Source organism: Ahaetulla prasina, chromosome 3, assembly GCF_028640845.1.
Source record: "Ahaetulla prasina isolate Xishuangbanna chromosome 3, ASM2864084v1, whole genome shotgun sequence".
NCBI classification, from domain to species: Eukaryota; Metazoa; Chordata; class Lepidosauria; order Squamata; family Colubridae; genus Ahaetulla; species Ahaetulla prasina.
The window spans coordinates 21212994-21226845 of record NC_080541.1 but is presented as its reverse complement, the minus strand read 5'-3'; the positions used below and the strand labels follow the sequence as shown (position 1 = coordinate 21226845).

Here is a 13852-nt window from a genome sequence, read left to right as displayed (position 1 = left end):
ATGGTTCGCGATTGGCTGGGCAAAACCAATCGCGCTTAGCGTTGGCGGGGAATTATTTCGCGCGGATTTTTGACGGCGGGAATGTTGCTTATTTCATTTCAGGCATCTGTAATAAAACACTCAAGTTGCTTCTGAATGACTATGGAGATTCTCAGACCTTCAGGTTATGGTCGTCCCAAAGGTGCTTTTTCAAGGGGCAGCTGGACTTTGTTTTCCCTTGAAGACGTTTTGCTTCTCATCCAAGAAGCTTCTTCAGGGTTTTTTTTGTCACAACAGTATACACAAAAAATTATCATAGATAAAACAACATATCTTGCCTTATACACTGTAAGCCGCCCTGAGTGTTCGGAGAAGGGCGGGATATAAATGTAAACAAAAACAAAAAAAAATATCTTGAAGAAAAAATATATGAGTAAAAAAATATGCATCAGCTATATTAATTTGATATAATGAAGGGAACAATAGGACAGGAATGGTAGGCACTTTTGTGCTCTTATGCACGCCCCTTATAGTCCTCTTAGGAATGGGGTGAGGTCAATAGTAGACAGTTTTTGGTTGAAAATTTTGGGATTTTGAGTAGAGACTATGGAGTCAGGTAATGAGTTCAAAGCATTAACAACTCTGTTACACAAGTCATACTTTCTGCAATCAAGTTTGAAGCGGTTGACATTTAGCTTGAATCTATTTTTTGCTCTTGTAATATTGTGATTGAAGCTGAAGTAGTCTTTTATAGGAAGGATATTGCAATAGATGATTTTGTGTGTTAAACACAGGTCATGTGGAAGTCAACGGAGTTCTGAAGGCTTGAGTTCAATTAAATAAGAAGGCAGCATTTTAAGGCAGCGGTCACCAACTGATGGTCGGTGGACCACTGGTGGTCCGCAAAAAATTTTTGGTGGTCCACAGAAAAATTATTTGCATTTTTTATATTGCACTAAATCAGGGGTCCTCAAACTAAGGCCTCTGGGCCAGATGCATGCAATGAATGTTTGTGTTGCTGAAGAGAGTGGTTGTAAGTCAAGGATTACTTGTAACAATTAGAGTTGGAAGAGTCCTTGGAAGTCTTCTAATCCAATCCCTGAACTCCCACAATCCTCAGCAGTAGCCATGCTACCTGAGCATTATGGGCGTTGAAGTTTAGCATGCCTGTGAAGCTGTAAATTGGGTAAGAGAGATGGACACTGCAAAGCCATGGTCTTTGGTGTTAGGGAAGACTCCTGAATAGACCATGAATAGCCAAAAAACCCAACCAATGGATCACTGAGCAAATCAGCCCTGATTTCTCACTTGAGGCACAGATGACCAGGCTCAAGTCATCATACTTCAGACACAGCAATGTGTCTGTTACAAGAAGCTTATAATGGCAGGAAAAGTAGAAGGAAAGACCACCAGCTGGATGGATTCAGTTACAATGCCAATGTAACTGAATCATTGAAGAACCTGAAAGATGAGAGGGATACGTAGTCTTGCAGAAAATCTAATAACAGAATAACAGCCCCACAAATTCAGTACATTGATTCCAAGGTTAACAGATATCCTCTGAGATGTTCACAGCAGAGGTGAAACTTATTTTTTTTACTACCGGTTCTGTGGGCGTGGCTTGGTGGGCATGGCAGGGGAAGGATAGTGCAAAATCTCCATTCCCACCACACTCTGGGGCCAGCCAGAGGTGGCATTTGCCGGTTCTTGGATTTCACCCCTGGTTCACAGGCAAGGCAACATATATCCAAGCAACTAATATTCAGTAGAACATTACCTACAAATCTGATTATTTCAGGTAACAATTATTATCACTGACTCAGGTTTAGTCATCATTTTAACTAATTTGCTTAAGAGCAAGACTCTTCAGAAAGAAAAGCAAACAAAAAACAACTCACATTATAAAATTTGATTTCAGAAAAGGAAATAAAGAAAAGGTAAAGATAAAGTCCAACAATGTTGAACTATAAAAATCAGAATATCAACTGGAAACTAGTGTCTGGAAATTCTGTAAACTACAAACAAAATAGCAGATTAGCTAAATAGACTAATTTAGTTCTTCCAAGGAAATGTTGAAATGTTAATTAATATAAAGGAAAGATTAAAGAAAACCATCCTTTACCTATCTTAAACTGATCTTCTTTACAATGTGTGCTTTAACTTATACATTTTTTAAAATTTTAATACAGATTTAATTTAAACAAAATACAGAAAGGAGTTGAATGAAATACTCATATTGCTATTTATATTTTTCTAGAAATATCAATTTCAACAGTAAAGAATTCTCAAGAACTCCTAATATTATTAGGTGCCACACAGAAAATTGTGGATCTTAAACTATGTGGCAAAAGCACAAAAATTGATCTACCAGTTGACAATCTTTAGAATATTTTCAGTCCCTACATAGTTGAAATAATTCTTATGAAATGGGTCTTCTTGAATTATAAACTTTGAGTCCATTCTGCATTGAAGAACGAGCGTATTTTGTTAGAAGTGCGCCAATTGTTTGCTTCTCTGAGCATAAATCCCTGTAAAATAGAAGGGTTTTTTAAAATGTAATTTCCAAAACCATTTTAACAAGGCAAATTACAAAATCATCAAAAACACACTTTATTTCAAATCCTCAAATTATGATCACAATAGAGCCCAAAATTTATGTTGTTCAGTGAGACATTTGTTAAGTGAATTTTGCCCCATTTTATGACCTTTCTTGCCACAGCTATTAAGTGAATTACTGCAGTTGATAAGTTGGTAACATGGTTGTTAAGTGAATCTGGTTTCCCCATTGATTTTGCTGGTCAAAAGGTGATCACATGACCTTGGGACACAGCAACGGTCTTAAGTATAAACCAGCTGCCAAGCATCTGAATTTTGATCACATGATCATGGGGATGCTACAAAGGTCATCAGTGTGAAAAATGGCTGTAAGTCAGTTTTTTCAATGCTGACTACCTGTACACAGTGTCAACCAGCAGTAGCATACAATCTTGACTTAAGAGGAAAATTGGAAATAATGTGCAAGGATTGCAAGGAAGAATGCAAAAGGAAATGAGGAAGCTATTGGTTAACAGAAAGATACTTACAATGGGCTAAAAATACCTCAGTTCTAATAGTGAACAAAAGCAAGAATTAAGATGTGTTTGAGGAACTGTCAAATTCAGCATATGAATTTGGAAACTCAGCATATGAAGATGCTTTTGAAATGCTGTAGGACTGCAGTTATACTACTTACTCTATATATGGAGCTATATCAACTTCTGTCCACTTCTCCCGAATAGAGAACAAGCGTTTAAATCTTTCATTATCGTCTTCTGGTAAATCTTCAACATTCAGCAGGAAAATAATCTCTGGTTTAGAGGATCTATCCACAAGAGCCAACCCCTAAGATCAAAATTGGAATACGTCCAGGAAATGTTTATTGAGGGTTTAAAATATTAACTTAATAAACATTAAAAAATGCACATGTTGCTATGTTTTATGTATTGTTCTTTCTTTTAATGAGAGAACTTCTTAAAGTTTCAGCCTTATATCAATCTCACGATGTACCTTAGGCTAAAAGATGCAAATGACTTGAGACATCCAGTTAGCTTTAAGGGAAACGTGACTGGGATTTTCCTCCCCAGAAGTCCTAATCTGACCCTATTCCTTGTGGATTTTCAAATTTATGCTCCAGATTGAGCACATTTGTGGAAGTGGCACTTCTCATATCACATTACCTTTAACTGATCCAGTCTAGTTGTCATGCCTTCAGGGACACTCTGCTGCCACACTTCTTGAAATTCCGAGAGATTGAATTTAACAGCATTTTGTAAGAGCATTTGTGCCATTGCTCTACACAACTTCTCTTCATTCATTTCAAAGTAAGCCTGACCTGGGAAAGAGCATTAAAAATAAAAAATAATTAAGGAAGATGGTGCAGGCACTTAAACATCAACCTCAAAATAATATTACATTTGGCCAGGTTAACAGAATTAATTCAATAGTTTATTTATTTATTTATTTATATATTTATTTATTTATTTATTCATATTTTTATACCGCCCTTCTCCGAAGACTCAGGGCGGTGTACAGCCAATAAAACAACAAGAATCCCAACAAATTTAAAATAAAATATCAAATTTAAAAAACTGATTCAATCGCTGTGACTTAAAAAATTAGCTAAAATTTATCAAAACTAAAACCTTGGTAAAACCCTATTAAAACCCACTAAAACCCCCATACTAAAATCAATCAGGCTAGCCCCGCTTGGTGAAAAAAGAAAGTCTTGAGCTCGTGCTTAAAGGTCCGGAGATCAGGGAGGAGACAGAGTCCCACCGGCAGCTCATTCCATAAAGCCGGGGCCCCCACAGAGAATGCCCTTCCCCTGGCGGCCGCCAGCCGACATTGACTAGCCGACGGCACCCTAAGAAGACCCTCTCTGTGGGCGTGCACTGGACATATAGGACAATGGGAGGTAACTGTCGGCAACAGGCGGTCCCGTAAATATCCCGGTCCAATGCCATGGAGCGCTTTAAAGGTGATAACCAACACCTTGAAGCGCACCCGGAAGACCACCGACAACCAATGCAGCCTGCGCAGGAGAGGAAGAGAGTTTAACCTTGAATCTGGCATTCATATGTGTTCATTCATTCAATTTTACCCTGCCATTCTGATCTAATGAATATTAAAACCAGGCGTATTGTCTTCATTATTTAAAAAAAAAAAAAGCATTTACGAGGCAACCTACCTTCATCCATATATTTTTTCCCGTAACTTTCCAGGATGTGTTCTATCATTTCTCTGAAATAGAAATGTGCCTAATTTCAGCATGAAGTATAACAAACCCAGTTCTGTACCGAATTTGATTTAGAACTACCAGTAATTACTCAGGGTTATCCTTACATTATTTATTGACACATTTTCTTTGAATGTATGATAAATATTTAAGCGCACTTACATAACACCACTTAGAAGTTGTTTATAAGGCATGCTGAAGACTAATGCACTCCCTTGGGCCAAAGGTAACCTGACAACTGTTTTCTCCCATTTCACTAGAGTAAGGGTCCCCAACCCCTGGGCTGCCACCTGTTCGTAACCGGGTCATGCAGGTGGTGAGTATGTGCGCGTAGCTCCCTCACATGCAAAACTTCCCTCGCATGAGCAGCAGCCTGTGTGTGAAGCTCCCCTTGTGCAAGCAGCAGCCACTGGCACTTGTGCACAAAGCTCCTTTCACGCGAGTGGCGGGTGCACCTGCCCATCTGCCGGTTGCGCAAATGGAGCTGTGTACGCTAGAGCCCGCCTGCCATGCACAAGGAGCTATCCCCTCCCCCCAACACCAGGCCAAGCCAGAAAGGTTGGGGACCACTGCACCAAAGCTGGGGTCCCCAACAGTGGTGAAATGTAAAATTTATTACTACCGGTTCTGTGGGCGTGGCTTGTGGGGGAGGAATGTGACTGGGTGGGCATGGCCAACTTATTTTTTTTTTTAAACTTTTAAAAGCATTTTTTTCTACAACCTCTTCGGCCAAAGAAGTTGTTAAAAAAATGCTTTTAAAAGGCTCCTCTGATGATCCCAGCTGAGTTGCCTGATCAGCAGAGTCCTTTCTTTTCAAAGCAATTTTTTTTGCCTTTAAAAGAAAAAAAAAGCCTCTGATGATCAGGTAACTGAGATCGTCAGAGGAGCCTTTTAACAGCATTTTTTCTACAACCTCTTCAGCCGAAGTGTTTGTAGAAAAAAATGCTTTTAAAAGCCTCTGACGATCCCAGCTGAGCCACACGATCATCAGAGGCTTTTTTTTTACTTTTAAAAGCATTTTTTCGGCTGAAGAAAAAATGCTTTTAAAAGTAAAAAAAAAAACCACCTCTGATGATCGCGTGGCTCAGCTGGGCATTTGGGGCGGGGGGCAGGGATTTTTGCTACTGGTTCTCCGAACCACCCGCCGCCATCGCTATCAGATCAGGCAATCCGCTCCAAACCAGAAGCATTTCATCCCGGTCCCTAACCCCTGGTTCATAGACTGGCACCGGTCCACGGCATGCCAGAAACCGGTCCACGCAAACAAGCAAACCCCCATCCACAGAATGCAGTCAGCACATGAAACCACGTCCCCTCTGGTCCGCAGAAAAACATCTGTCCATGGAACCGGTTCCTGGTGCCCAAAAGGTTGGGGGCTGCTGTCCTAGAGCAGGGGTCTCCAACCTTGGTCCCTTTAAGACTTGTGGACTTCAACTCCCAGAGTCCCTCAGCCTGCAAAGCTGGCTGAGGAACTATGGGAGTTGAAGTCCACAAGTCTTAAAAGAACCAAGGTTGGAGACCCGTCCTAGAGCATCCCGCTTGAACTATTTCATGTCCTGGGATTAAAACTCCCAGAATTCTCAGCCAAGAGACCAATGATTCATCACATCTGGGGGTCCGGCTGAGAAAGGCTACTCAATGCATCAAGAATGGGTTCCATCAAGTAAAGGCCAAATTGATCCGATACTAGGTAGGCCTCACTTAATGACTGCCTTGTATAGTAACTGTTTCAATTAAAAGTAAAGTTTATCTGCCATGAAAAAAGATTGGTATGAATTCTAAATTCATGTCAGATTAGATTCACTCACCATACAATAAACATGATGTACGTTTTAGGCTGTAACTTAGCTCATTGTGTAATCCAGCCATTATGGCTTGTAAAACATGGTTTTTGTTTTAGTGTACTTTATGAACTTGTAATTGCACCCAATTTAGTAAATAAGCCATCTTAAGGAAAAAATTGGCACATGAATCTAGCCTTATCTCCTTTGACTTTAAAAACAGGCATTTTTAAGCATCAATTGTGTTGTAAATGTTGTACTTTGATGAATGTATCTTTTCTTTTATGTACACTGAGAGCATATGCACCAAGACAAATTCCTTGTGTGTCCAATCACACTTGGCCAATAAAAAATTCTATTCTATTCTATTCTATTTTGTAAACAACATATAATACTTGAAACAGAAACTTTTCACAAATAAACACTGGGGCGAGCCTTATTCTTTTAGAACAAGGTACACATAAATAAAATAACTTACTTTGGTTCTAGAGGTCCAAGTTCTTGAACACATATACTTAAAGGGACTTTATTGAATAACCAGGACTCTGAATATATTAGTTGGGTCACGTGATTCAAGAGTTTCATCTCATAGTCAAAGTCTAGAATTCTCCAGTATCCTGCAAGCAGAGAAGGGCATTAGCATATATTCTATAAAATCCTTTATAAAAACCTCCATGGTTGATCTTTTTTCTACTCTTTTATCGGTATAATGATCATGATGCCAGCCTAGTTATTTTCTCCCTTCACACTTCAATTGAAGAAGACACAGTTTGGTCTAGTAGCGGTTAATCTACCAGGTTAGAAATCAGGAGGCTGTGAATTCTAGTCCCATTTTAGGCATGAAGGCAGCTGGGTGACCTTGTGCCAGTAACTCCCTCTCTCAGACCTAGGAAAGAGACAATGGCAAACTGCTTCTGAGAAATCTTGCCAAGAAAACCGTAGGGACTAGTTCAAACAGTTGCCAGGAGTCAAAATTGATTCAAATGCATGCATGCGCACACATACAAATATCTCTGGAAGGGACACCCCTTTTCTGAGGCTACGTGGGTCAAGAGTTGGGATGTGAAGGCTGACAGACTGGTCAAACAGTTTCATGACAAGTAGCCTCAGAAGCCCACAGAGCTGCCGGGAGGGGGGTGCAGGGAGGATAAAGTTGGTTTAGATTTAACTCCTCTTGATTTTCTTCTTTTGCAGGAGGTCCTTCTCACCTGAGGGAGGTCAGCCCGTCAACCCTGAAGCCATTTTGAAGCTTCTTCAGGGCTGCCAGAGCTACTCCGGTTGGAGCTGTGGGAACGGGAGGGGTGGAATAGAAATAGCTGGGGACTTGTAGCCAAATAAAAAATTCTTTCTCCTGGGAACCAAGGACATTCTCACCAGGTGCTGGGGAAGCGACTGGGGGAAAGAACTTTGGACTTTTAATTTGGGTGGGGAAAACCGCGGGACCTTCAGAGTCGGGTTTTCCCCAGATATACCAATATGACATGCCTAACAAATCTGTACTTTGAGGCCTCAGAGGTTTGATTGCGTTGGGTCTGTTACTTGGAGCCCTGACATACTCTTTATTCTATATTACATTGACTCAAAAGCTCAGAAATATATTCTGTATTATAGCAAAACACAGTAGAACAAGGTTCCCCAATCCCCGGGTCGTGGCCCACTACCAGGCCATGTGTCAACTCGCAAAGGATCCCTGGCCTGCTCTCGAGTTGCCATAGGCCAGGGGGGATGGGAAACCAGCGAAACGGCATGGCAGCCAAAGACAGATGCACATTCCATGCTTATCTCTCTCAAGGCTGTATCCCAGGGTTAACCACAGCAGCTGGAGGGGATTGACCTCTACAACTTGCAAAATTGCTCCGTTGGTGAATGTGATTGATGACATTCCCTGGGGGGAGGGAGAAAACAGGGTCATAATTGGGGCGTAAATTACATAGAGTCAGAGCTGGCTTCAACCAGGAACATGCCGACATGAAGCTCCTAATAAATAACTGGATTTCTTTTGAAGCTTGGCTTCAGGCTCATGATTTAATTAGGGTATCTGTCAGAACCCTGACACCGTGGTATATTTGCAACTGGGCCGCAACTCATGCAAGTTGAACTATGTGTGCACATTTGTGCATATCACCCCGTTGCTCACTTGGCCCGGTCCTCCACCCCCCGGCTGCCAAGCTTGGGAACCGTTGCAGTAGAAGCAAGCAATTTTCTGTTTAAATAAGGAATTCCAAGAAACACGTAAAACAGGATCTTGCTCCATGTTGTAGCAAAAACTACCTTGAACTTGGCATGCTTTCAGAACCTTCAATTGATGCATTATTTCTTCCTCACTTGCTTGGACCAAATCCAAGAAGTCTTCTGTTGTATACTACAGAAAGTAAACAAAACATGTCTTCCTTATATCTGAATGCTATTCTGAGTGCCTTGGAATTGCTTTATAAATAAAAGTTTAAAACTGTATTTGTGTATTTAATTACGAGTATTTTATTTTCACAGCTTTCAGTCACTAGGTAAGTATAAAGTTGGAGGCTGATAAGCCTACATTTATTTCAAGCTATATTTATTTCAAGCTACATTTATCTCAGGAATCTGAAATTTTATTGGGTTAAGGACTGAATCAGGAATTCTGCCATATGCTGAGACCTGCGCTGGAAGGATATTTCAGGACTTCTAACAGATTAATCAAGTGCTACCCACTTTGCTACTTAAAACAGCACCAACATGCAAAAAAAATAATAATAAAAATGTTTAGTCCTATCGGATTTTAAAGGCACAAGAGATGGAGTCAATTTTTGTCCATTTTGTTTTGGAAGGAGGGAAATTGTAAGCTGCCCAGTGTCACTTGAATACTGAGATGGACAGCATATAAATTTAATAAATAAAATGAATAATAAGTTATGCACTTGGGAAACTGCTAAAGGAAAAATATTACTCCACTGATAATGGATACCTCAGCCAATAACAGAGTAGAATATATTTGTGAGTAGGAAGTTTTATTTACCCTACACACCAAGCTAAAAGATTTAGGTAATTAATACATAAACACATGGCTAACATTCTCCTACTTTATAATGGGCCATATGGGGAAATTACAAACATACATCCCTGGGAATTTAATATGGGTTAGTACTCTCTAATTGCAATTCACTGCCTTGCTTAATTTTTATTCTTGCACAGAGTTTATGTCATTTTATGAAAAACCATCTTGTTTTGGGACATGAGAACTTTTCCATCCATTTATGCATCCATCCTTATCTTATATAATTATTACCTTTGAGTTTGTGTCAATTCTCTCTTTTTCACAATCTGGACCTTCATAAGGATTTTCCAATAGGAGTTTCTTGAGCTTCTTCAATTTAGGCCGGCATCTTCTTAGTTCCCAAAAATGATTGGAGAAGCCTGCAATCTGCAACAAGAACTATCACTAGAACTGCCAGACTAATCTGTAACGTTGGCAGATATAACGGCATCAATCATCAGCAGCAGCAGAGAATGAACACAGCACAACGCCCCTATGTTTGGCATGTTAAATGACTGTTTTTGCAAACAGTGTTTCTCAATTTTAGCAGCCTGAAGATGTGTGGACTTCAACTCCCAGAATTCCCCAGCCAGAATATTAGATAGGGAGTTCTAGGAGTTGAAACCTATACATCTTCAAGGTGCCACAGTTGAGAAAAATTGCTTTAGAACTTTAGCCCTTTGGGTATATTTGCTCCACTTCTATTTAACTCATCGGGCTGTTTTCAATTGTCACTGTGCCCTTTCAGATATTTGGGACATCTTATCATCCCTGAATATAATGAGTTGCAATCCAACCATCTCTAAAGTATCACACATCTTCCACAGCCCAACTATAAATCTTTAAAACAAAATATTGCTTTTATTTTTCCTCAGCTGCTGCCTTAAATACCAACGCATGGCAGGATCTATTAAGTGAGAAAAAACAGAAAGAGAAATCGAGCAATCTTAACCTTGCTTTTTCTAACTGTAGGTAGCAAAATATGTGATGGCCACAAGCTGGGAAAAATTATGCTTGTGTCTTTATTATAATTTTACTATTTAAACCAATGGCATTTAGACAGATTTAACTTGTTTTTATTGCACTTTCTTTGAGAAATAACTGCTATAAACACAGAATCATGGAGCCATACAGGGGAAACAAGGCTATTTAATCTGGTTCAGTCATTTGCCTGTCATCCTATCAAATATCACATTCCTGCTAAACCAAGGATAATGTATGTCCTCCAAGAAATAACTGAGTTTCATATTCAATCAGCTATTATATGCCCTCAAACCCACGAATCCACTCATAGCTAAGCCTATTTTAAATAATTATCCTATACACCATATGTCTAAGTAGTAAAATATTCATTGCATCTCTCGGCCACAAAATGCTCTGACTTAATTCAATGGATAAACTAGAGTTCTCTCACATCTGAACTCTTTGGAAAAGGTCTGCAGAGATTCTCATTCATGGTTGTCCCAAAGGTGCTTTTTCAGGAGGCAACTGGACTTTCTTGTGGTTTTTTTGAAGACATTTCGCTTCTCATCCAAGACGTTTCTTCAGCTCTGACAGGCAAGAGGGGAATGGAAGGATTTATACTCCTTGCAGACAGTTGGTCATTTGCATTCTTTTAGAGGGTCGTTGAAGCACTTGGAGGTTTATCTGTGTCCTCAGGGTCATCTGAGTGATGCTCCTGGTTCCTGTAGTCCTGAAGAATATAAATCCTTCCATTCCCCACTATCCTGTCAGTTGAAGAAGTTTCTTGGATGAGAAGCGAAACATCTTCAAAAGAAAAAACAAGAAAGTCCAGTTACCTCCTGAAAAAGCACCTTTGGGACATCTTTGGAAAAGGATTAAATGTGATTGATTTTTTTGAATGACTTTTCAAAGATCTTAACTTGCTCTGGAGAATCTTCAGGCACACAATACCTCAGGGTGGAGTATATTAGTGGTAGCCTTGTCTGCACGAAGCTGCTCTGGCGTTTCACCGGAAGGAATAAAAAGCAACATATTGGAAGTATCTGCTATTTTCATGTCATAAGTCTTATCCTTACTGCATATCACAGCATGTTCATTTTTCTCTCCACGGATCACCAGGCTGCAGGATCAAACAAATGCACATAAGCCAGGTTCAAACCACAATGTGTTGACCAAAAGGTTTAAAAATATGTAACAATAAATAAAGATGGGAGGCTGATAAACATACAATCCAATTTCTCCCGGTATTCCAGTAATTTTGTACCATAATACTCAGTCAAAGAAAAAAAACAGGCTGAATTTTACTCTAATGCAGCATCTATGGAGATTCTCAGTCATCCAGGTCATGGTTGTCCCCGCCCCGCCTCCAAGAGGCAACTGGACTTTCTGGGTTTTTTTTGAAGACATTTCACTTCTCATCCAAGAAGCTTCTTCAGCTCTAACTGCAATCTACAGTCAGACCTGAAGAAGCTTCTTGGATGAGAAGCAAAACGTCTTCAAAGAGAAACCAGAAAGTCCAGTTACCTCCTGAAAAAGCACCTTTGGGACATCTTTGGAAAAGGATTAAATGTGATTGATTTTTTTGAATGACTTTTCAAAGATCTTAACTTGCTCTGGAGAATCTTCAGGCACACAATACCTCAGGGTGGAGTATATTAGTGGTAGCCTTGTCTGCACGAAGCTGCTCTGGCGTTTCACCGGAAGGAATAAAAAGCAACATATTGGAAGTATCTGCTATTTTCATGTCATAAGTCTTATCCTTACTGCATATTACAGCATGTTCATTTTTCTCTCCACGGATCACCAGGCTGCAGGATCAAACAAATGCACATAAGCCAGGTTCAAACCACAATGTGTTGACCAAAAGGTTTAAAAATATGTAACAATAAATAAAGATGGGAGGCTGATAAACATACAGTCCAATTTCTCCCGGTATTCCAGTAATTTTGTACCATAATACTCAGTCAGAAAAAAAACAGGCTGAATTTTACTCTAATGCAGCATCTATGGAGATTCTCATTCATCCAGGTCATGGTTGTCCCAATGGTGCTTTTCAGGAGGCAACTGGACTTTCTTGTGGTTTTTGAAGACATTTCGCTTCTCATCCAAGACGTTTCTTCAGCTCTGACAGGCAAGAGGGAATGGAAGGATTTATACTCCTTGCAGACAGTTGGTCATTTCCATTCTTTTAGAGGGTCGTTGAAGCACCTTGGAGACAGTCTAATGCAGAGTTTCTCAAACTTGGCAAATTTAAGATGCATGGACTTCAACTCCCAGAATTCCCCAAATCTGCGCCACACTGGTCTAACTCTAACCCATCTGGACCATGCAGAGGCAGGCGATGCAATTCCCTTCTTGAAATAAATCACCTGACCCTCCCAGGCGCTAGGGGCCGCTGTAGAGTCGCCAGATTTCAAGCCAGCCTCACGCTCTACCGCCAGGGGGCATGCGCGTACCTTCGCCCCGCCTCCAACTCGTGACACAACTCGGGCTCCAGTTGCAGAAGACAGTAATCCCCGGCATCGATCCGCGGACTGAAACTGAGGCACTGCACCGTCGGAAGCAGCTCCGCCGGGTTTAGTTTAGCGACCTCCAGCGTCGCATCGACCTCCTCGCGGCTTCGCATCCTCGGTGGTGGTGGGGCTTCCGCTCCTCGGGAGTCCAACGGGTGTTTCCGACAGGAACGGTGAAGACGGAGAAGAAAACGGCCTCTTCCTAAAGCGCGCCAAAAATCACGTCGTCACATTGATGCGAAGGGGGCGGGGCTTACGCGGCCTGGGCGCCCAATCCGAAAGGGAGGGGGCGGGGCTTAATCACCCCGCCATAAAAACAGACGTTGAGACTCTGAGAAGAACCAGGAGGATGATCAGTGGGGCTGGAGGACAAAATACAGAAAGAGTCGTTGCGGGAACTGGATAGGTCTAGTTCAGGGGTCTCCAACCTTGGCAGCTTGACTTGTGGATTTCAACTCCCAGAATTCCTCAGCCAGCATGCGCTGCTTGAGGAATGCACATGCTGGCTGAGGAATTCTGGGAGTTGAAGTCCACAAGTCAAGTTGCCAAGGTTGGAGACCCCTGGTCTAGTTTAATAAAGGAGTACTAGCGGTGACATGATAGCAGTCTTTCAATATTTGAGTGGCTGCCACAAAGAGGAGGGAGTCAAGCTATTCTCCAAAGCACCTGAAGGCAGGACAAGAAGCAATGGATGAAAACTGTAAGCTTACAGTTACTTACACACTGTAAGCCGCCCTGAGTCTTCGGAGAAGGGCGGGATATAAATGTAAACAAAAAAAAAAACTAATCAAGGAGAGAACCAACATAATTAGAATAGGAATTAGGAATA

At 40.9% G+C, this 13852-nt stretch overlaps 1 protein-coding gene across 2 annotated transcripts; it reads right to left on the bottom strand.

Moving 5' to 3' along the window:
- Nucleotides 1-954: 954 nt before the first annotated feature.
- On the bottom strand, nucleotides 955-13425 carry DSCC1 (DNA replication and sister chromatid cohesion 1). 2 transcript variants are annotated; one of them, XM_058179214.1, is made up of 9 exons: nucleotides 12967-13425; nucleotides 12150-12318; nucleotides 9800-9934; nucleotides 8806-8896; nucleotides 7013-7151; nucleotides 4706-4758; nucleotides 3696-3850; nucleotides 3212-3360; nucleotides 955-2507 (listed from the first exon to the last, which is right to left on the bottom strand). In XM_058179214.1, the coding sequence occupies exons 1-9, from the start codon at nucleotides 13134-13136 to the stop codon at nucleotides 2399-2401; spliced, it is 1170 nt and encodes a 389-aa protein (XP_058035197.1). In that variant the 5' UTR covers nucleotides 13137-13425; the 3' UTR covers nucleotides 955-2398. The 2 variants fall into 2 exon arrangements, with proteins under 2 accessions (XP_058035197.1, XP_058035196.1); XM_058179213.1 differs by lacking the exon at nucleotides 12150-12318 and adding an exon at nucleotides 11462-11630 and having other exon boundaries at nucleotides 12967-13421.
- Between the last annotated feature and the right edge of the window lie 427 nt (nucleotides 13426-13852).

What these genes read in the sequence shown, in the direction of transcription:
- DSCC1 (XM_058179214.1), bottom strand. Translation starts at nt 13,136, where the DNA reads ATGCGAAGCCGCGAGGAGGTCGATGCGACGCTGGAGGTCGCTAAACTA. An exon ending in CTAGACTGGATCAGTTAAAG is followed by an intron (nt 3,361 to 3,695) that starts GTAATGTGATAT and finishes TTTTGATCTTAG; the next exon opens with GGGTTGGCTCTTGTGGATAG. An exon ending in GATATAGCTCCATATATAGA is followed by an intron (nt 2,508 to 3,211) that starts GTAAGTAGTATA and finishes TCTATTTTACAG; the next exon opens with GGATTTATGCTCAGAGAAGC.